Source organism: Epinephelus lanceolatus, chromosome 17, assembly GCF_041903045.1.
Source record: "Epinephelus lanceolatus isolate andai-2023 chromosome 17, ASM4190304v1, whole genome shotgun sequence".
Classification (NCBI taxonomy): domain Eukaryota; kingdom Metazoa; phylum Chordata; class Actinopteri; order Perciformes; family Serranidae; genus Epinephelus; species Epinephelus lanceolatus.
In genome coordinates, this window is record NC_135750.1 from 1,432,501 (window position 1) to 1,453,275 (window position 20,775).

Here is a 20,775-nt window from a genome sequence, read left to right on the forward strand (position 1 = left end):
AAAGCTGTGTAACAGGTAAAAATATGTATATATAAATAAATTCACAGGTAAAAAGGAACTCAACGCAGGCGGGCAGGGGGTGAGAACAAAAATCTATTTTTCATTTTTCAGAGTAAAACAAAGTAAAAAGCTGTGCAGTGTATGTGTAATATTCTAACATCTAAATCACTGTTATCAAGCTGCAGTTGCTTTTATTTTGAAAGTCAGTGAGACAAGTGTAACCTTTGACCCTGTGGTCACATTGGTCACCGACGTGGAGGACTCCAGCCATGAAACTTTGCAGCCCGAGGATGAGGTGGTTGCAGGTTTTCAAAAAAGGATCCGTACAGGACTCTGGTTAGGTGTCTTATTGGAAATCATATCAGACTGAATCTGAACCTGTCTCTATCCTTCCTGTCAGCCTACATGTCTTCTGTTTTCTCCTCTGTCTCCATCTCTGTGTCCCTCTGTCCCTGCCTACATGAAACTGACTGTAGACATGTTGTCATCATCGATACTGCTGGACTGCTGATTTCATTGCTGTCCATTCTACAACAACACACAACAGCCAAGAGCCTGTCTATGGCACCTTTTTTCATGAAAACATACAGAACTAAGTCTGCAAGAGGACTCAACCTAAAAAACATAGGAAACAGGCTTCTGAGGGTGTCGTTATCTCTGGCTCCATATACGACTAACAAAATGAGCGTGGGCAGGAACAGCAGCGTGTAAATCAGCAGCACCAGGACCAACATTCCTACAACACGTCGTTTTTCATCAGATGGGACCGAGATGGAGGCAGACAGAGCTCTGAGGGTCCCACCCAGGAAGAATATGAGCAGTGGGAGGGGAAGGAGTAAAAAGACGGTGAAGATCTTCTCTTTAATCTTACAATTTTTCCAGAAGAATAAAGGGAGGAGACCGACAACAGGAATGGCCCAGACCACGACACAGACCAGCACAGAGATCTTGATGGTTCGTCTGAAGCGGTACCACAGTGGGCAGGCGATGACCAAATACCTGAAATACAAGACAGACACAGCTTCAGAATTCTGCAGTCCAACAAAGGTCAGACAGAAGGAGCTCCACACATACTGGACAGACAGACAGTTACCTTTCCAGGGCGACACACACCATGAAGCCAACACTGGCCCCCACACAAAAATAGTAAATCAGACAAAAGACAACATGTGTCGTCCAGTCCTTCGGCTGTGTCGCCTCAACGATCAAGCAGCAGAGCTGAATGAGGTCAGAGACGAGAAGGTTGATGACGTAGATCGGAGCAACGTGGTCACTTCGCACCTGCAGGAAAACACAAGAAAACAAACAACTGTAAAAATGTTCCCTATTTGACTACGGATTAATCACCTGCAGGCCATCTGTATGGCGTCTAATCTCCAAAGACTTTCCACATTTTCATTCTTATGTGCACACAATAAATATTCATTTTACCATAAAAATAACAGTCTCTCCTGACTGAATTGTAATCAGAGCCATTAATACTTTTTTGATCAATCTCTGTTTTGTGCTAATCACTGTAGTAACCAGACGAAGGGCCAGATGTGCTGCAGCTTTACAGCTGTTTAACATATTTTCATACAGCAGTTCCTATGATGAGTGCCCTATAACCAGTGTTGGGCTCATTACACTGAAAATGTAATATATTACTTATGACTTACATTATATTACTGTACTTATCACTCCCTGCCAACAGCAACTCGTTAAACTCGCATTTTCGGAAATTATCGGCTGTATTCGGCATCTGACTTCCTGCAGACGGCGATACAGCCTCTGGGGCCAGACCCCCGATTTTTTGGCATTCTGGTTTGATTTGGGCGGAGGAGGCGAATTTCCATTTCCGACTTCTGTTCATATATAAGTAAATATGCTGAACCATTGCGATGGATTCAGAGTTTGCAGTGACGCCAATTATGTTCCGCCTCGTTTGTTCACCGCACCGCGTTTAACCTGGCAACAACTGCAGCTGGCTCAAACGTGATTGATCAATATCACGCGGACTACAAACAGCCTACAACCGAAAACCAGGGCTCTTCCGCTCTTCTTCCGGAGGCAAGATCTCCGGGGTTTGCCTACAGACTCTACATTCACTGAATGTAGAGTCTGTATATAGAGACTACACTACTTGTTATATTACTTTTCTGTTACACCCCATAAAACTGGTAATTCAGTATTGGAAAACTTCCACTAGTAGCCCAGGCTATTATTTTCTTAAATCTGACTGGGCTTTAATTTCTTTCACACAAAACTGTCGCTCAGCAAAGATGGGAAACAAATTGTTTCTTCAAACCAGTCTGAATATTACGTGTTTAAAAATAAGGCTTCAGATAACAAATCAATTAGGAATCACTCATTTTATCTAACTACAACAGAGAGCGCATGAAAGAGAGTTACGGTACTCAAGGATTACGGCTCTCAACATACCGACACAACATCACTTTATCCTGTTAAAATAATCAATTATTTGATCTGAAGACTCTTACAGACTGAAGGAATATGAATAACTTGCAGGGTAATCCAGGAATGGACAGATAATTTGTGGCAGCCAACAACCCGCTTTTATACTTAAGAACTTCTATGAAAATGAACTGTTTGGCAACCAGACCAGGCCTCTACTTGAGACAGGCCTATATTTGTCAAAATGTGTCACCACACTGGGTGAGTAAAAGGGACTGGGCATTTAACTGCTTTACGGTATCTCCCCAAAATTCAAATGTGTTCCTCTGTGTGAATGATGGGCAAGTGTAGCTAAGGCTAGATAGCTTGCAAATTTTATTTTCATTTTTTCTTTTTAGCTGGGGATCTTTAGTTACCAGTGACCCGTATTTTACCAAGGTTCTACCTGAAAGATGGAGAGCCACATGTGGAGCAACATTTCATCCACAAATATCCACCCTTCAGCTATCAGGCTCCGCTTCTGTAGAACCATCTTACTGTTACGGTCCGGGAGACAGACACCGTCTCCATTGTTAAGACTAGACTCAAGACTTTCCTTTTTGATAAAGCATATAGTTAGGGCTGGCTCAGGTTTGTCTTGGACCAGCCCCTAGTTAGGCTGATGAAGACTGTCGGGGGACTTGCAATGATAAACTGAGCTCCACTCTCCTTCTCTACTCTCAATTTGCAAATGTTATTGTCCCATGAATGCATGTCACTAACTCAGCTTCTTTTCCAGAGAGTTTGTGCTTTTTTTTTTGTCTCGCAGGTTTGCAATCCTTCACAGAGAGACGCATACAGGAAACACATGACACAAACAGGAAATAAAACTCAGTCTTTAAGTTCATACCTGAGAGTAGAGAGCATAGATGGCCATGAGGGTCAAAGGAAGGCCGATAAAAACGGTAATGCATGTCACCACTTTTATGATGGATCCAGCTCCTTCATTATAGAAGAAGGCACCGTAGGAGTTGTTGGTGCTGTAGGTGACGTAGGGGGCAAAGACAAAATAAAAGTGCTTGTCGGAGAAGTGGATTGTGTTTTTGGAGGTATAACCAGTGATGTAGGTGTAATCACAGCTTTCGTCCTGTGAGGACTGGGTCATGTGTAAATCTTCCATTCTTCAGAGTGAAACCTGTAGTTGAAGAGATCAGGTTATAGAAAGGCAGCATGTTGTTTAATCTCTACCTGACATCGTTCAGTGACCTGCAAATGATCTGCAAATAATGTTTAATAAATGATACAGTTTTATGTAGTAGAACAAGTCCTGGTGATGTACGTGCTGCTGTGAGGTCTTTACTGCAGCCACAGAACATCATCATCATGTTGTTTCAGTAATTCATTGTAATGTTTTATATTAATGTACGTTGGTTTGGGATGTGTTGTCTGTCTTCTGTACTCGATGCCTCACTACTTGCTGAATGAACCTCTGCCCTCTGATTTACAGTTTTTCACGATTGTTAACACACAAAAATCTAAACCTTGGCACAATTTGCACAACCTTAACTTCACGTACCATTCGCTCAACCCGAATTGTCACTACTTCACACTCCCTTATGACTCCCCTAGACTCTGACTTTCCTTCTTTACACTCTGACGCCAATTGCACATCACCTTGTTGTCTAAACACTACACACAATGTGCAGTTGTTGCACACACCTCTCATGTAAAAGCTCAAAGCTTCAACCTACAATACACTCTGCAGTCAATTGCACATTAACTTGTTGTCAAAACACTACACACAATGTTCTGTTGTTACACACACTTCTCATGTGACAACTCAGTGGTATCAACCTACAACACACAAGTGTTCAAAACTCAACAAATTCAGGTCTGGTGAGCAATTAGCAATCAGGACTGCAGCATATAAGTGCCTTGAGCCTCCTCCTCTGTGTTTGGTGAACAATGGAGAACCTTGAAGAGAGCAACCAGAGAAGGAGAAGTCTAAGAGTGAGAGGAGGAGGAGGAGAACAAGGAGGAGAACAAGGAGAAGGAGAAAGAGGACAAGGAGGGGAGGAGAGAGGAGAAGGAGGGCATGGAGGAGGAGAGAGAGAAGGAGGACATGGAGGAGGACAGAGAAGAGGAGGAGGAAGACAGAGAGGAGCAGAAGGAGCAGGAGAACAGAGAGGAGCAGGAGGACAGAGAGGAGCAGGAGGAGGAGGAGGACAGATTGGAGCAGGAGGAGGAGGAGGACAGATTGGAGCAGGAGGAGCAGGAGGACAGAGAGGAGCAGGAGGAGCAGGAGGACAGAGAGGAGCAGGAAGACAGAGAGGTGCAGGAGGACAGAGAGGAGCAGGAGGAGGAGGAGGACAGATTGGAGCAGGAGGAGGAGGAGGACAGATTGGAGCAGGAGGAGCAGGAGGACAGAGAGGAGCAGGAGGAGCAGGAGGACAGAGAGGAGCAGAAGGAGCAGGAGGACAGAGAGGAGCAGGAAAACAGAGAGGTGCAGGAGGAGGAGGACAGAGAGGAGGAGGAGTAAGAAGAAGGAGAACCATTATATCTAATGAGATTCGGGCCACTGTGATAGACCATGTGCTGAACCATGGTTTGAGCATGAGGGAGGCTGGTTTGAGGGTCCAGCCCAATCTCAGCCGATTCACAGTTGGTGCCATCATAAGAACATTCAGGATGGAGAACAGGTACTAGTTTATACTTTACTATAAATCTATTTGTCTTGTGTACTGTAAAACAATACAGCATTTGTGTACTATGTATTTGTGTACTGTATACATTGTGTACTGTATATACTGTGTACTGTAATACAATACTGCATTTCAATATAATACAGTGTGCTCACAGTAGTTATATTTTGCAGGACCGAAAGACAACCTCACAGTGGGGGAAAAAGACGTGTTTTCACACCAGAGCAGGAGACCCTAATTGTGTACATGGTTCGTGAAAACAATGCAATTACCCTAAGACAAATTAAACAGAAGATCCTAGCAGATAATGCAGCTTTTAATATGATCCAGAATGTCAGCCTGTCTACACTGGACCGTGTCCTCAAGAGGAATTCATTAGCTATGAAACAGGTCTACAGGGTCCCGTTCGAAAGAAACACAGACCATGTGAAGGAGCTACGGCGCGACTTTGTGCTTGTAAGTCCCATACATTACAGTAAGCACTGACATACAGGTAATGTAGCCTACCTGTGATGTACAGCAATATATTTTGTTTTCCTTTTCTACAGTGTCTTTTGACCTCTCTGTCCATACAGTAACTTGCATTCTCTCTGTTTTTGTTTCAGCGAATCCAGGAGCTTGATACGGCGAATGAACTATATGAATATATTTTCATAGATGAGGCTGGGTTTAATCTGGCCAAGAGAAGGCGCAGGGGAAGAAATATCATAGGCCAGCGGGCCATTGTTGGGGTCCCCGGCCAGCGTGGTGGGAACATAACCATGTGTGCAGCAATAAATCACCATGGTGTCCTGCACCGCCATGTACATCTTGGTGCCTATAACACAGACTTGCTGCTGGCCTTCCTTGATGACCTCCACGAACAACTTGTTCCACCAGATCACACTGATGATCCACAAAGAATTAATTATGTTGTCATCTGGGACAATGTGAGTTTCCACCAGGCTCTGCTTGTACGTCAGTGGTTCCAGGCCCACCCACATTTTACGGTGTTATTCCTCCCGCCGTACTCTCCATTCCTCAACCCCATAGAGGAGTTCTTCTCTGCTTGGAGGTGGAAGGTGTATGAGCGAAACCCCCAGACCCAGGTCCCACTCGTCCAGGCCATGGAAGAAGCCTGTGGTGACGTCAGCCTCGAGTCCATTCAGGGATTCATGCGCCACTCAAGGCGGTTCTTCCAGAGATGTCTAGATAGGGAGAACATCGCCTGTGATGTGGACGAGGCCCTCTGGCCTGACAGAAACCGAAGGCATGATGATGCTTGATCATGATGATTCCTCAATCATGTACAATAAAAAGACATTTTTGGCTGCATATTTGTGTGCTGTTTTACAGTAAGTTTGTTTTATGAAAAAAGTAGGCTACACTGAGTCATTTTTACAAAAGGAGAAATATCTTATTTTCCAGAGTCATTGTCATTCATATGGTGTGTTCCATTTTACAATAGTGTTTTCAATTTTGCACTACAATGTGCTGTAAATGCTTGGTAGTGTGCAGCAAAAGCTTAGTTGTGTGTGCTCAATGAATGGTATGTGTCATTGGAAAATACGACTGTGTGTAGCAAATGAAAACATGAGTTCCATTTTGTGAACACAATGTAGAGATTTGATGGCAAGAGTCTTCTTGCAAAGGGAGTGTCATGTTTAGCATTTTGTGTGTGCAGTTTTCAGTTTTGTGTGTGCAGTATTGAGAAAGCCGTTATTGTATTGAGAAACGTGTGTTGACAATCAAGAAAAACTGTAGGGTGAGGAGGGTTACATGACGGATGAATTCACTTCGTCTTTTGTCTTCTGATTCATATTCTCATTTCACCAAACAGCATGAACTGAGTAATGAACTAACTGTAACCTGCCCTGGGTTACATAACATCAATCATCTGTAATAATCAAATACAAAACAGAAAATGTAATAATAATAATAATGAGACGAATTTTTGAAAAGACCTGTGCAAGCATATTGTAGGCAGACCAGTGGTGTAAGGTAGATAAGACAGGCTCAAATGCACACTAGTTTCTAGTTATAGGACACACACACACACACACACACACACACACACACACACACACACACACGTTTTCCTTCTGTTCGTTGACTGATCACTGGACCTGCAGATGTGCTCATCTTGTCAGACTTGACAGTTTTTGTGCATAAACCAGTGCCTGTATCAGATCATCTGGTCACATGATCAAATAGAGACTTGACATTAGACAACATTGACGCACATATTACCCAACAATTTCCATTGCATACCTCTGTATGACAAACATACCAAATACCAAATACATACCTCAGCTACACCTGTGTTTATTAAAAAACTCACATTAAATAAATAAAAAGGTGCTATTTGCTATGCAAACCCATCTCTGTCAGAACTTACTTTTCTTTTCTTCTTTGAGTAAAATGCTTGAAATGCTTATCTTACAGAACTATAAAAACTCTGAATAAACTAAATATCTTATGCTCTGCACCCAGTTTTAATTAATCGAAAATACCCTCTTTTTTATGTTTTTACCTCTTTAGCTTTTCTCAAACTGCTTTTTTGTCTTTGTTACACAGTCACACTTAAATTTCTCACATTTTAAGGTAAAAGAGTGAAAAAAAAAAAACATAATCGTTTTAAACAGTTTTTTGCCCAAAGTTCATTTTCACGACCGTTTGCAGTTCTTTTGTCTTTTTGTGGTTACTAATCTGTTCATATTAAAAAAAGTAATGTCACGAATTTACCTTTGAAAGCTGCAACGCCCGACCTGAATGAGTTTCCCACACCAGCATGTGAAGTTTTGTCCTGTGCATACAAACAGTTTACAGTAAATGTGGTGGTGACGTCATGCAGTTGGTTTATAGTAACTCACACCTCCTCTTCTCAGGAAGAGGCAGAAAAGGGCCAAGAATAAATATGTATGACGCCCTGTTACACAGTGTGATTGTTACCAGGGCTGCAATTTCTTACTCAATGGTTATTATGCAATTTCCACTTTGCTTACATGTATGTGCCTATTTATGTTTAGAACTGCAGTCATGTGCACCCTGCCAAGAGCGTCAGGAGTGCCCCTAACAGATTTCTGGTAATTTGGTGGCCAGGCTGCTACAGGGTGAAATGGGACAGGATGCATTATTGTAGGTGCGTGCATTGAAAGATGTGATAGTCCTAGCAAATGACGTTGACTGCTTTCACAAGTCCTCAGTTCCTCTTTTGAGTAGTTGTTAATGTAGAAATCTTCCTTTTCTCAGAATGAAGCCTGTTGTCAAAGAGAACAGGTTTTATAGAGGGAACATGTTGTGTGATATCCGATATCTGCCTTTTTGATTTTGGATGAGGAGGTTTACATGACTGACGAACCATCTGTATTATTTACCAACATTTAATAGTGAAAACGACTGAGGGCCCTTTGTTGCATGTCACGCTCACCTCTGTCTTTCCTCATGTCCTTCCTTTTTACCCTCTCCTTACAAACAAAATCAGCTTGAACAGAGTTATTATTTTTAGATCTGACTGAGATACACTTGTATGTTCTTATTACACACTAAAACATCACTAACTGAATCGGTTACATAACTGTGTATAGGTTCAGAACAACACACATATTCATAAAAACAATAATAATATTAATAACAACAACAATGGTAATAATGACGAGAAGAGGAATGTTTGTAAGCATTTTCCAGATATATAGACTGATATTTCTGCACATTAACACCACCATCATCTTCTTCCTTACTTTACCTCATGTTCTTCATTCCACATATTATATCGTTAAAAATGTGTTTGTTATCAGCTATTTTCTCAAGTTTTATTCTCTGCTACATGCACAATATTGGATTTTTCCCTGGTATCCGATATGCTGATATCACAACTCATTTGGCCGATAAACAATACCGATATATCCATATATTATGGAAATTTACACAACTTTCTTCCCCGAATTTTCTGACTGAATATACCTCTTTATCTGTGTGCCTGTACTCTGATTTATCTTTATTTTTATATGTATTTTTATTTATTTACTTATGTAATACCCTGGTGTCAGACCGTGTTTGCATTGTGTAGTAATATTATCTGATTTATCTGCATTCATAAAGAACCTCTCCTTTAAGATTTGAGAAGCCCTGAGGAAAATAACAATTTGCAGCCGTTCGTTTTCTCATGGAGTTGTATTACTTTGTGGTGGATTGAGAAATTTATAAAACAGAATTTACTTTGTAGAGTTCAAGTCAAATAGGTGGTTTCTTTAGAAAGAGAAGGAGGAGAATACTGGCAAATAATAAAAGGCCTGTTGGCAGAGTCGGCCCCTAAAAAAGAGTATAATTACATATAACTATGAAAAGGAAGAGAAAAAAAAACATTTAAAACAAAACACTGCAAATTTACATATATATATATAAGATAAAGGAATACCAAACCCACAAGATGATTATTTGTACATGAATTACTCATCATATGTTCACCCTGAAGGCATATGAGAAAAACAGAGAACAAACTACATCAAAACATCCCAATACAAACTCTCAAACAACTCATGTAGAACAATCCAAGTCCAATATATCCAGTGGGACGCTCAGTACTTTACAAACACATGACTTTTCAATAAAACCTTACCATGTAAAACATTTCTGCAGGGCAAGCAACTGCGGGGTGAGTAATTATTACACAAATGGTCATTTTGTGGTGAAAGTGATCATTTAACGAAAGAAAGGAAGAGAAAAAAACAAGCAAATGAAGTAACAGCAGTCCACTGTGCGCCCTCAGTTCAAATAAATTATGTCAGAAAATGTACCTTTGACAGCTCCGAGACCACAGTGACCTGGATCACCCTGCTCCAAGTTGGGATCCAAACAGTCTACAGCAAATACGGTGGTAGTTTCCTGATCATTTACTGTACACGTTCTTCTAAAGAAAAAGGTAGGCAGGAAAGAACACATTTTACGGAAAGTTAGTCAGAGGGGCAGATTTCATCAACAGGAAAGACACATATGTACTCCTTTGATTAACATCTGCCTGTTCATATTCTCTGTGTGCAGCAGTGACAGTTTATTCCATCCGCTCATCACTTCTGTTTTTATTTCTGACGGTCATCCTACATGAGTCCAGTTTGAGTCATCCCTGCTCGCCATCAGAGCTCAACGGTCATCTGCATCTTGTCCCTAATTCTAATCTGGACGTGACCCAATCCTTTGATTTAAGACAGGTGACTCCATTCTAGGGCCCCTTGTTTTTACCAACACACACAACCTTGTCACATCAGGACGTTTGGTCATTGACTTTCTACATCAAGATATGACGTGCAAGGTACTCTGGATGCGTTGGTCACAGGAAATGTACAGTTTGCATACAGTCTCTTTCAAAATAAACATACTACGTTGGTACGACACAGTTAATTGATGTTTTTTTTTCCTTCAACAACACACACACGTGGTGGGTTCAGGAAAAAAGAACATGGTTTACAGTCATACAGGAAGTGAACACCGGCCTCCTAATTGAAGGTCAGTGGTTGTTGGATCCATCCACCACCCCTCCTGGCCATCTCACTTGGACCTCCGCTGCCTTAACTTATGTTGTTGTCCCGCTGCATTTCCTCCTGATGCTGCCAGTCGCAGTTAAATAGTAACCAATAAAACACCAAAACAATAAAAAAAAACAAACAAAAAAAAACAAATAGTATGCAATTTAGTTTATTACCTGCTGAAAATAGTTACAACAGAGAAGAGTAAACAACCTCATTAAAATGAATATGAGAGAAGATGATGTCTTTAATACGATAATTAGAGCAAAAAGAGGCACTGAGGAGACAGAGAGCAGGAAGGACCCAGACCACGACACAGACCAGCATAGAGATCTTGATGGTTCGTCTGAAGCGGTACCACAGTGGGCAGGTGATGACCAAATACCTGAAATACAAGAGACACAGCTTCAGAATTCTGCAGTCCAACAAAGGTCAGACAGAAGGAGCTCCACACATACTGGACAGACAGACAGTTACCTTTCCAGGGCGACACACACCATGAAGCCAACACTGGCCCCCACACAATAGATGTAAATTAGAGTGAAGATAGTGTCTGTTGTTGAATCCTCAGGTTGCACCACCTCAACGATCATGCAGCAGAACTGAATAAGGTCCAAAATGAGAAGGTTGATGATGTAGATCGGAGCAACATGATCATTTCTCACCTGCAGGAGAAAGGAAAGTAAACAAGCAGCTGTAAACATGTTCTGAACTCCACCTCCTCTAAAATCTCTCTCTTGTGCTGTCAGAAATATCACATACAAACTGACAAACTGGCCAATCACAATAGTAACAAGACTTATGCCTTGTTCACACTATGAGCAACACAGCTGCAGTATGGCTAGCTGCATTGCCGCCAAGTCACAATTGAAGTGTTGATCAACGCACTGGTTAAAGTAGTTGATACAGCATGAGAGCTAATAATGAAATTTTGGCTCATGGCAAGGAAGATTTTCTTTCAGATAGAACAGAACAGAGTTATGGAAGAAAAAGAGGAACCCAAAATGATGAAACAAAAACATATGATCTGTTGATGCTTCACCGTAGTATTAGAGTGCTGAAACAAATGAGGCCAGCTTGACTTTGATTTGTAGTGCATCATGCTGGTCATTTGGTGACAAGTGTCTGGCATCAGTTTATAGTTTCATAATGCTTTGTCACTGTTAGTGTGAACACAACATAAGAACCAGATTTACTGCAGCTTTTTTTTCCAGACAAAGACATGATGCATTCTGGACCAAACACATGTTGTATTTATCCAACAGATGCTCCAGACTGGACTCACAGTTTGAGTGACATGGTTGTATTTGTAAGGTGAACCTCTCTCCTTATTACACGTAAATTTCAGGGAGGATTGCGCAGATACAGGAAGGAGACATGTTACCAGGGCAACCTGGTCTCACTCTGAAGCCACTGAATACCAACGCTTGGTCAGTGACCTCTGTTGTTGGAAACTGAAAAAAAAAGACGTCCTTTCATGTTGGCATGATACCCGGCTGGACAATAACGGTGGCCGTCGGGATCGGAGGAAATGTGACGGGACAACAGCGCAAGTTAAGGGGACAGAAGACCAATTAGGGTGTTCCCTTCCTGCAAGATAAAGCCAAACCCTCTTTTTTTCTAAACCCAGCCACATGTGTTGTTGAAGGATAAAAACATCAGTTGGTGGTGTTGTACCGACGTGGTGCTTTTATTTTGAAAGAGACTGTATGCAAACTGTTCATTTCCTGTGAAAACAGAAGTGTATTTTGAAAACAGACAATGCATGTAACAGGGTGAAGTTGACACAGCATCCCAGAACATCAACAACCAACACACCCAGGGTACCTTGGACATCATATGTGGACGTGGAAAGTCCATGACCAAACATGGACCAGCTCATCCTCACTGTGACGAGGTCACAGTAAGGATGAGTTGGTCAGAGATGAACAGGAAAGTGAGCTTCATTCTCTGGGGACCATGAATATCTACAGAATTTCACACATTCTTAGTTGTTCTTAAATAAAAAACCTACTAAAACTTTTTTCCTGGAGTAATTAAGTGTAAAGTTGTGACATGAACCTCTACAGGTTAAGAGATGGATGGGATGGAGTCACGAGTGAGCTGCATGTGTTTGGAGTCCAATCAGTTTCATGTACATTTAAGTCATGCAGTGAATTATTGCTGTAAAGTTATAACAAGATCGCAGCCCCCTGACACTTGGCCCCCAACACAGATCAAGGTCCTTTACAGCCCAGACACACCAAATAAACATCAAAGAAGTAGTGTAGACACATGCAGACCACTGTGTTGTTCACAGTGACTTTGTCTTGGCTAAAATGTTGCTCTTGAACACACTGCGAAGACTACAACCAATGGCCAACTAACACATATGTCCTGTGGTGGTCTGTATTCATCATTCAAGAAGGGAAACTGGGAGACTGACAGGACAGATTCAAGACGCTACTTGGACAGTTACCACATTGACAACACAACCTGATTTTGAAAGAACAAAGGATTTTTACCATGTGCGAGTGAAAAGTAACAAAGTCCATTACAAACCATTCTGCTGATGGGCTTAATAGCTCCCTCTTGACTTTAGCTGTTTGTTTACTTTCCTCACTTTTGCTTTTTTTGTGTGTGCACCAATTAGAGGGATTTTAATTTTCAGATTTTCTCTGGTATCTCAGACGCTGATTCAACATGCCAAATTGGTTGAAAAACAGCCGTCAATAACCGACGAGCACCAACAGTGTACACACCGCAAAAACTAGAGCTACAGACAGCCAGCCTACTACGGCCCTAACAGAGTGACACATGACACAAAGCGTAAATGGATAAGTCTCAGTTGTAATGTTCATACCTGCGAATAAAGAGCGTAGATGGCCATGAGCGTTAAAGGAAGGCCGATACTTATGAATATGCATGTAAAGACTTTAATAATGAATCCTGCTTCTACACGGTAATCATTGTAGCCAAAGATGATGTTGCTGTAGTAGTCGCTGTTGTCCTGTGAAGTGTTGTTAATGTGTAAATCTTCCATTCTTCAGCGTGAAACCAGTAGTTGAAGAGATCAGGTTATAGAAAGGCAGCATGTTGTTTAATCTCTACCTGACATCGTTCAGTGACATCACCAAAGCTGTGAGCTGCAACTTCACACACACACACACACACACACACACACACACACGCACATGCATAAACATTATACCCACATTCAAATCAAATCAAATCATCTGCTGATGATGTTTGATCAAATTATACATTTTCAGATAATATAACAAGTCCTGGTGACGTACGTGCTGCTGTGAGGTCTTTACTGCAGTCACAGAACATCGTCATGTTGTTTCAGTAATTCATTGTAATGTTTAATATTAATGTACGTTGGTTTGGGATGTGTTGTCTGTCTTCTGTACTCGATGCCTCACTACTTGTTGAATGAACCTCTGCCCTCTGATTAAGGATGAGGAGGGTTACATGACGGATGAATTCACTTTATGTTTTGTGTACTGATTCATATTCTTGCATTAACTTAATAATGACCTGACTGTAACAAGTCCTGGGTTACATGATATTAATCATGAATAATCATATTGTTATTAAGTACAAGACAGAACAATGTATAATAATAATAATAATAATAATAATAATAATAATAATAATAATAATAATAATAATAATAATAATACATAAGAATAATGACAAGAATTTGTAAGAACGTCTGCATGTTGTCGTCAGACTGCACTCCTGAAGTATCTACACACAGTAGTAAGACTGTTTTATTTTTTAATTTAATTTAATTTTTAATTTTATATACTTTATTAATCCCCGAGGGGAAATTCAATTTTTTCACTCTGTTGTCAATTACACACAGGTCCGAACACACACATGCACAAACTGGACCTATACATGCACTAAGTGGAGAGATGTCAGAGTGGGCTGCCCATGACAGGCGCTCCGAGCGGTTGGGGGGTTCGGCGCCTTGCTCAGGGGCACCTCGGCAGTGCCCAGGAGGTGAACTGGCACCTCTCCAGCTACCAGTCCATGCTCCATATTTACTGTCTTTACCCAATTTTACAACATTCAAAATACTGCATAGTCTTTTTCATGTTTTTGTCTCTTTATCTTTTTTCATATTGCTTTTTTGTTCTTGTTACACAATTACACTTAATATTCTCACATTTCAAGGAAAAAGAGAAAAAAATCAAATAAAATAAAACATTAATGTTTTAGTCACAGTATTCTGTAGAGTTACAGTCCCAAACTGTACCTTTCTTACAGTTTATTCATTTTGATGACCGTTTGCAGTTCTTTTGTCCTTGTTACTAATCTATCATCTATCATTTGAGAAAGAGAGAAAAGGTCCGACATAAATATGTATGACCATTAGACTCACGCAGTTTCTTATAGATTATTTTTATTTTTATTTTTATTTGTGTTTGTGTGTGTGTGTGTGTGTGAGGGGGGGTGCCTTTTATCGACAGAACAGTGTAAAGTGTGAAAGGGGGAACATCATGCAGCAAAGCTGAGTAACAGCCAGAAATGTTTTTTGTTGTTGTTGTTTTTCACAAAATTATGATGTCACACTGAAGTTGACCTTTAACCCTTTTGCTATTTTTTTTTAAAATTTTGTCCTAATTTTCATATGAATTCTTGTGTTATGGCCCGGCATGTTTTGTGAGGTCATAGTGCCCTTGACCTTTGCCCACCAAATTCTAATTAGTTTATTCTACAGTCCCAGTGAACGTTTTTGCCAAATTTAAGTCAATTCCCTCAAGGTGTTCTTGACCAACCACTTCTATAAATAGGCTACATACCAGTAACAATATAGTACTCTCTCCTGCTACTTGTAGTCTCTGGCTCTGGTTAGCAGAAGGCTAAACTATTATCAACATTTTCTCTCCATCTCTGAAATGCTTTGCCATTACTGACACACATTTCCTTTTGTTTATCAGACTGTCTTTTAGGTGCTTTTTAACCCCCCCCCCGTCTATCTTTTTTGGGTTGCTTTGCAGTGTAGGCAGTTCGATCAAGAGAGACTCATTCTGAGAAAAAAGAATATTTATTTACACATAACTTTGAGAAATATAAAGTCTTTGGCAAGTAGACCCCAGTTTGATGTATTATTATTCCAGGAGGAGGGTAACGACGTAGTAGACAATGGGTGGTTATAGAAACATTGTGAAAGCCAGAAATATAACAAATATTGTGACTGGCTGGCACTCCGTCTCTCTTTGACTCCAGGTATTTGGTCATTGCCTGTCTGCTGTGGTACCGCTTCAGGTGGAGCATCAAGCTCGCTGTATTGGTCTCCATTATGGTCTGGGCCTTATCTTTTATCAACTCTCTTATTGCACTGCTAACATCTGACTTGCATCCACTCATTTTCTGCTCTGTCTTCCTCCTTATCCCATTTCCCTTATTCATCTTCCTCCAAGTATTATGATCATTTCCATACTTTGGTATGTGTTTCCAAATTTTGAACACTGTCAAAAAGTTTCATGAATCATCCCCGTACTGCTGACTGGCAGCAGAACAGCAGAAGTAAAAGCTGATTTATAGACATGGTATAATGAGATGTGTTGGTGGGCTGGTGTCGACAAAGTTCTCAAGAAAAGCTAGTGACACTCAGACATGAAAGAAGCAGACATTCATTGAAGTTATTATTTATAACTAGTGTCAACTTCTGTGACTGTGACAAGTACAACACGTGTGTATATAAGATCAAGAAGATATGATGCATTGACGTGTAAGTGTAAGACTCTACACATAAAATGTTTAGTTTGATGTTTTATCAATACGTAATGTTCTTTTAACTGGCCATATCAAGACACTTTTTCTTTTTTAATATTTCTTTGATGCAAATATAACAGGCATGCACATTTTAACGAGCCTACTGTATGTTTCTCAGAGCTGATTTATAGACATGGTATAATGAGATGTGTTGGTGGACCGGTGTCGACAAAGTTCTCAAGACACCATTGGCACCCAGAGAGGAAGTGTCTGGTGTGAACTTCCTTTTGGTCACATTCACTCAGTTAGTTTGTGACAAGAATAACTTGTGTGTACAAGGGCAAGAAGATACATAGATGTGTAAGACACTAGTTAGAAATGAGTCTGATGCAAATGCAACTATGTTTCTAGCAGGTGCAGCATTTGTATTCAGACACTAGCTAATCTGAACAGTATCACTGATATGCTGTTTGAACAATGGTTGGCAAGTAAAATAGACGTCCTTAAAACAAGTATTTAATCTATCCTGTGACACATCTGCATATCTTTTCATGTGCAAATCACCAAAACACCCAGCTTCATTTTCAATCCTGCTTTTTTTAAAATAAAACCTAATTGATTAAAGAAAACCTTGCTCAATGTTCCTGTTTTATAACCTCAATATCAAACTTAATCTTACACACCACTGTGTGAATAAAACACACAAACCATGTCCTCAAAGACATGCGAGATCTGATGTGTGCTGTGTAATGTAACACACATAAAAGTGATGCTTGGTGCTCACTGGATGTGATGAGAAAATGTATGGTTGATAAATACAGTGATTAACAGTCTTTATCTTTATGGACAGAGGAGAGCTGAAACAAAGGACACTGACAACAAGGTGCATTATTACTTTGACATGATGAACTATACTCCTCTTCAATATTGTGTACAATATTTTCTCAACATCATGTCAAATATTACTTTTCAGTGTCATAATCACTTGTCAATATCATGTTTTTTTTGTTTTTTTTCCCCGTTAAAGGGTTTTTGGGGAGTATTTCCTTATCCGCTGTGAGGGTCATAAGGACAGAGGGATGTCGTATGCTGTAAAGCCCTGTGAGGCAAATTGTGATTTGTGATATTGGGCTTTATTAATAAAATTGATTGATTGATTGATGTGCAATTCTATTTCTCATTGTTATATACACAATATGATGTTGATCCCTCCATTTCAGTTCAGTTTTAGTTTATTCTTGTGCATAACTTAACTTTTGTTTCTCCTTAAACACTTAATATCTTATATATTTTGAATATTCATATTAAATACACTACTGTTTAAAAAACTAGGCCCAGAGTGTGACCCTGACCCACTGGTTGTTACTGGTTTGTGAATGTTAGTGTTGTTACTGTAATTTGTGTTACTGTAGTCTGAAGCATTCTTTAGCACGAGAATTTCCTTTGGGGTAAATTAAGTTGGATTGAATTGAATTGGAAGTTTCAAGATATATTCATTGTGGTTGTTTTTCCCCTGTAATTGCACAGGACCAAACAATTTTCATTCACCTTTTTCTACTGGTAAATGTAACAGTTTTTATTTGCGACAGCTGAAGTTAGGACAGTTTCTATGTGTATAGTGTGTTTCAATGTGCTTTACGTTGCTATTACTTGAGACTAGTCGTAGAAGGGTGTTATTCATGCACAAGTTTAACTGCAGGCTCTCAGGGGTGCAGTCAGACGTGTCCATGAGACAGCAGCTGCAGTGGCAGCTCAGAGCCACAGGGCAGTTGACAGTCTGATCTGTAACCACCTGGTACAAAACTGGGATTCAGGGAAACACAAAACACCAAGAACAGTTTATCAAATCCAAATCTTTACTTAGGAGGTCAGGGGTCAAACACGTGAACGCAGTCAGCAAAGGCAGAAAAGTCCATTCACACAAACTAATCACACAAAAAGCAAAGTCCATAAATCTGAGCAGAGTCAAAAACCAAGAACTCAAACAAGAGGAAAGGACTGGGAAGCATGAACACACCAGGGCGACAGTGACAAGCTAGCATCTGACTGGGGGAAACACTGGGCTTTAAATACACAAGGGCTGATCACTAATTACACACAGGTGAGTGGAACAAGACACAGGTGAAATGCATGGGGTCATTAACAAAGGCGGGAAAACTCAGGAAGTAAAAGAAACACTAAACACAATGAGAACACATTTCAAAATAAAACAGGAAGTGGACACAAACACATGAACATAAACTTAACAGAATATCACATGGTCCACAGTGGGAAGACAGTCAGGAAGGTCAGATGTCTTGTGGTATATGTCCCTGTACGTGCAGACATGCTGGTACATTTTGCTGAAGGGTGTCTTGATGAGAGGGTTCTGGAGGGGAGCAAAAAGAACAAGGTGTGTTCATTTCTAGCACAGTATGTTGTTATTTAAATAACTTCACTGACTTTTGGTTTCACATGGAAACTGTGTGTTCCCAGGTGAAAGTCTGGAGGTTGTTTGACCCATCCATCACCCTCCCCTCCCACACTATATGGACTTTCACATTCTTTATATGACAGTAATTAACAGTGGTGTTACAAACTGCTGCTGGCTGGTGTGTCTCATACCGCTGCGAAGGGTGCCTCTGTGCGGCGGCGTCCACTTACAAAGTGGCGGTATTTGATGAGGTGGGTTGTTGCCCACTGTATCAACAACTGTCGCCACCTGGTGCGTATCATGTCAAGACACCTGATGACCAGTTTTACTCTTTCAGTGTTTTGAGATTTTCCCATGACACTTTGGTGACCAACAGGTACCTGTCTCTGTGAGAACCTCGGAAATTAACCTTGATACTGGGCAACATTATAAAGGTTTCCCTTTAACTGTGTTGCTACCGTCTTATAAAATATATACACAGACATGTCATGTATAATTCATTTCAATAGACGAAAGTTAAATTTGAACCAGAACAACCTCAATATTCAAAAAACTGTCGCACCTGCACAAAAGTAAGTAAGTAAATAAGATTTTAAAATATTTTTATTTTGTACATTTTGGGTCACCTCAGGAGAAGTCATCAAATGTCAGGCTAAAAGAATGGCATTAAGGGTGTTTTTACTGCTGTCAAATGTCAAAACTGCTCAGATTTGACATGAACAGTATGAAAGGGTTAATATTCCGAAAAGGAACAAAGCTTTGTCTGTATAATGGTACTCAAACTGGAGCATCTGATACCAGATAACTACCATCGTGGAGACAAAGTTAACTGGCATAAGAACAACTGAAAGCACAGGAGAACAAAGCTGACGGGACATTTGCAACATCAAAACACATGAATAATAGCTGCCACAAGATGTCAGCAGAGCTTCATGTTTCTTCACACTGACATCACACACGACGAGGGTTTCATCAACAAATGAGGACTTCTACTTCTTAATACTTGTTGAATGCCCCTCAGGACTTCTTGTGTTTAACGCCAACAGTGTCACTATGATCATATATGATCCTGAAGAGCCATAATACATGTGTACATGTTTCAGAGTGTGACAGTGTGGAGAAATGAAAGCAGCTCACACACCAGTGTCCATGTTGGGAAGTTTTCTCCCTCATTTACAAAATGTTACACAAACACAGGACTTTCACTCAGGAGACCACTGCTGGTGTCCTGTGTGACACTAAGAGTTAAAAGTATTTCCATCCTTTTTGTGGAAGAATATAAACCCAGTGGAACCCTTAGATCTTATCTTAAAGTACCTCAGCTGTAACTACTTCAATAAATCCGTCCAGTTCAGTTAAGTTCATAAACAACTGTGGCAGCAGCTCTTCTGTTTGTTCAAAATAGAAGAAAATAAACAAAAACACACACAGTCAACTTCAATAAAATTAGAAACACTCTGAATTAACATCAAGTGAAGTGACGCAGTATACAGTCAGGTCCATAATTATTTGGACAATGATACAGTTGTCGTCATTTTGGCTCTGTACACCACCACAATGGGTTTTAAATGAAACAATGAATACCTGCTTAAAGTGCAGACTCTCAGCTTTCATTTAAGGCTTTTTTCAAAAATGTAGTATGAACCGTGTAGGAATGACAACCATTTCTTCACACAGTCCCCCGACTTTAAGGGCTCATAAGTATTTGGACAAACTAACATAATCATCAATTAAACAGTCAGTTTTAATACTTGGTTGCAAATCCTTTACAGTCAATGACTGCCTGAAGTGTTGGACACATAGGCATCATCAGATGCTGGGTTTCTTCCCTGGTGATGCTCTGCCAGCCCTTTACTGTAGCTGTCTGCACTTCCTGCTTGTGTTTTGGGTGTTTTGCCCTCAGTTTTGGCTTCAGCAAGAGAAACGCATGCTCAGTTGGATTCAGGTCAGATGATATGACTTGGCCATTGCAGAACATTCCACTTCTTTGCCTTAAAAATGTCTTTGGTTGCTTTTGCAGTATGCTTCAGGTCACTGTCCAACTGCACTGTGAAGCATCGTCCAATGAGTTTTG

At 40.4% G+C, this 20,775-nt stretch overlaps 1 protein-coding gene and 1 pseudogene across 2 annotated transcripts in view; one reads left to right on the top strand and one right to left on the bottom strand.

Moving 5' to 3' along the window:
• LOC117247807 (uncharacterized) overlaps positions 1-13,628 on the bottom strand; it is a 13,781-nt pseudogene extending 153 nt beyond the window's left edge. The window contains exons 1-6 of the transcript XR_013487909.1: positions 13,419-13,628; positions 11,054-11,241; positions 10,770-10,961; positions 3,284-3,554; positions 1,094-1,281; positions 1-999 (exon numbers count right to left, since the gene is read on the bottom strand). The exon at positions 1-999 is cut by the window's left edge and continues 153 nt beyond it. The product of XR_013487909.1 is annotated as an uncharacterized LOC117247807 (transcript). The remainder of the gene's footprint in view (positions 1,000-1,093; positions 1,282-3,283; positions 3,555-10,769; positions 10,962-11,053; positions 11,242-13,418) is intronic.
• LOC117259571 (uncharacterized) lies at positions 3,968-6,914 on the top strand. The gene is made up of 3 exons (XM_033630979.2): positions 3,968-5,072; positions 5,249-5,531; positions 5,681-6,914. Exons 1-3 carry the CDS (start codon positions 4,339-4,341, stop codon positions 6,338-6,340), a joined length of 1,677 nt encoding a protein of 558 aa, XP_033486870.2. The 5' UTR covers positions 3,968-4,338; the 3' UTR covers positions 6,341-6,914.
• Positions 13,629-20,775: the final 7,147 nt, after the last annotated feature.

What these genes read in the sequence shown, in the direction of transcription:
- LOC117259571 (XM_033630979.2), top strand. Translation starts at nt 4,339, where the DNA reads ATGGAGAACCTTGAAGAGAGCAACCAGAGAAGGAGAAGTCTAAGAGTG. An exon ending in ACATTCAGGATGGAGAACAG is followed by an intron (nt 5,073 to 5,248) that starts GTACTAGTTTAT and finishes TATATTTTGCAG; the next exon opens with GACCGAAAGACAACCTCACA. An exon ending in TACGGCGCGACTTTGTGCTT is followed by an intron (nt 5,532 to 5,680) that starts GTAAGTCCCATA and finishes TTTTTGTTTCAG; the next exon opens with CGAATCCAGGAGCTTGATAC.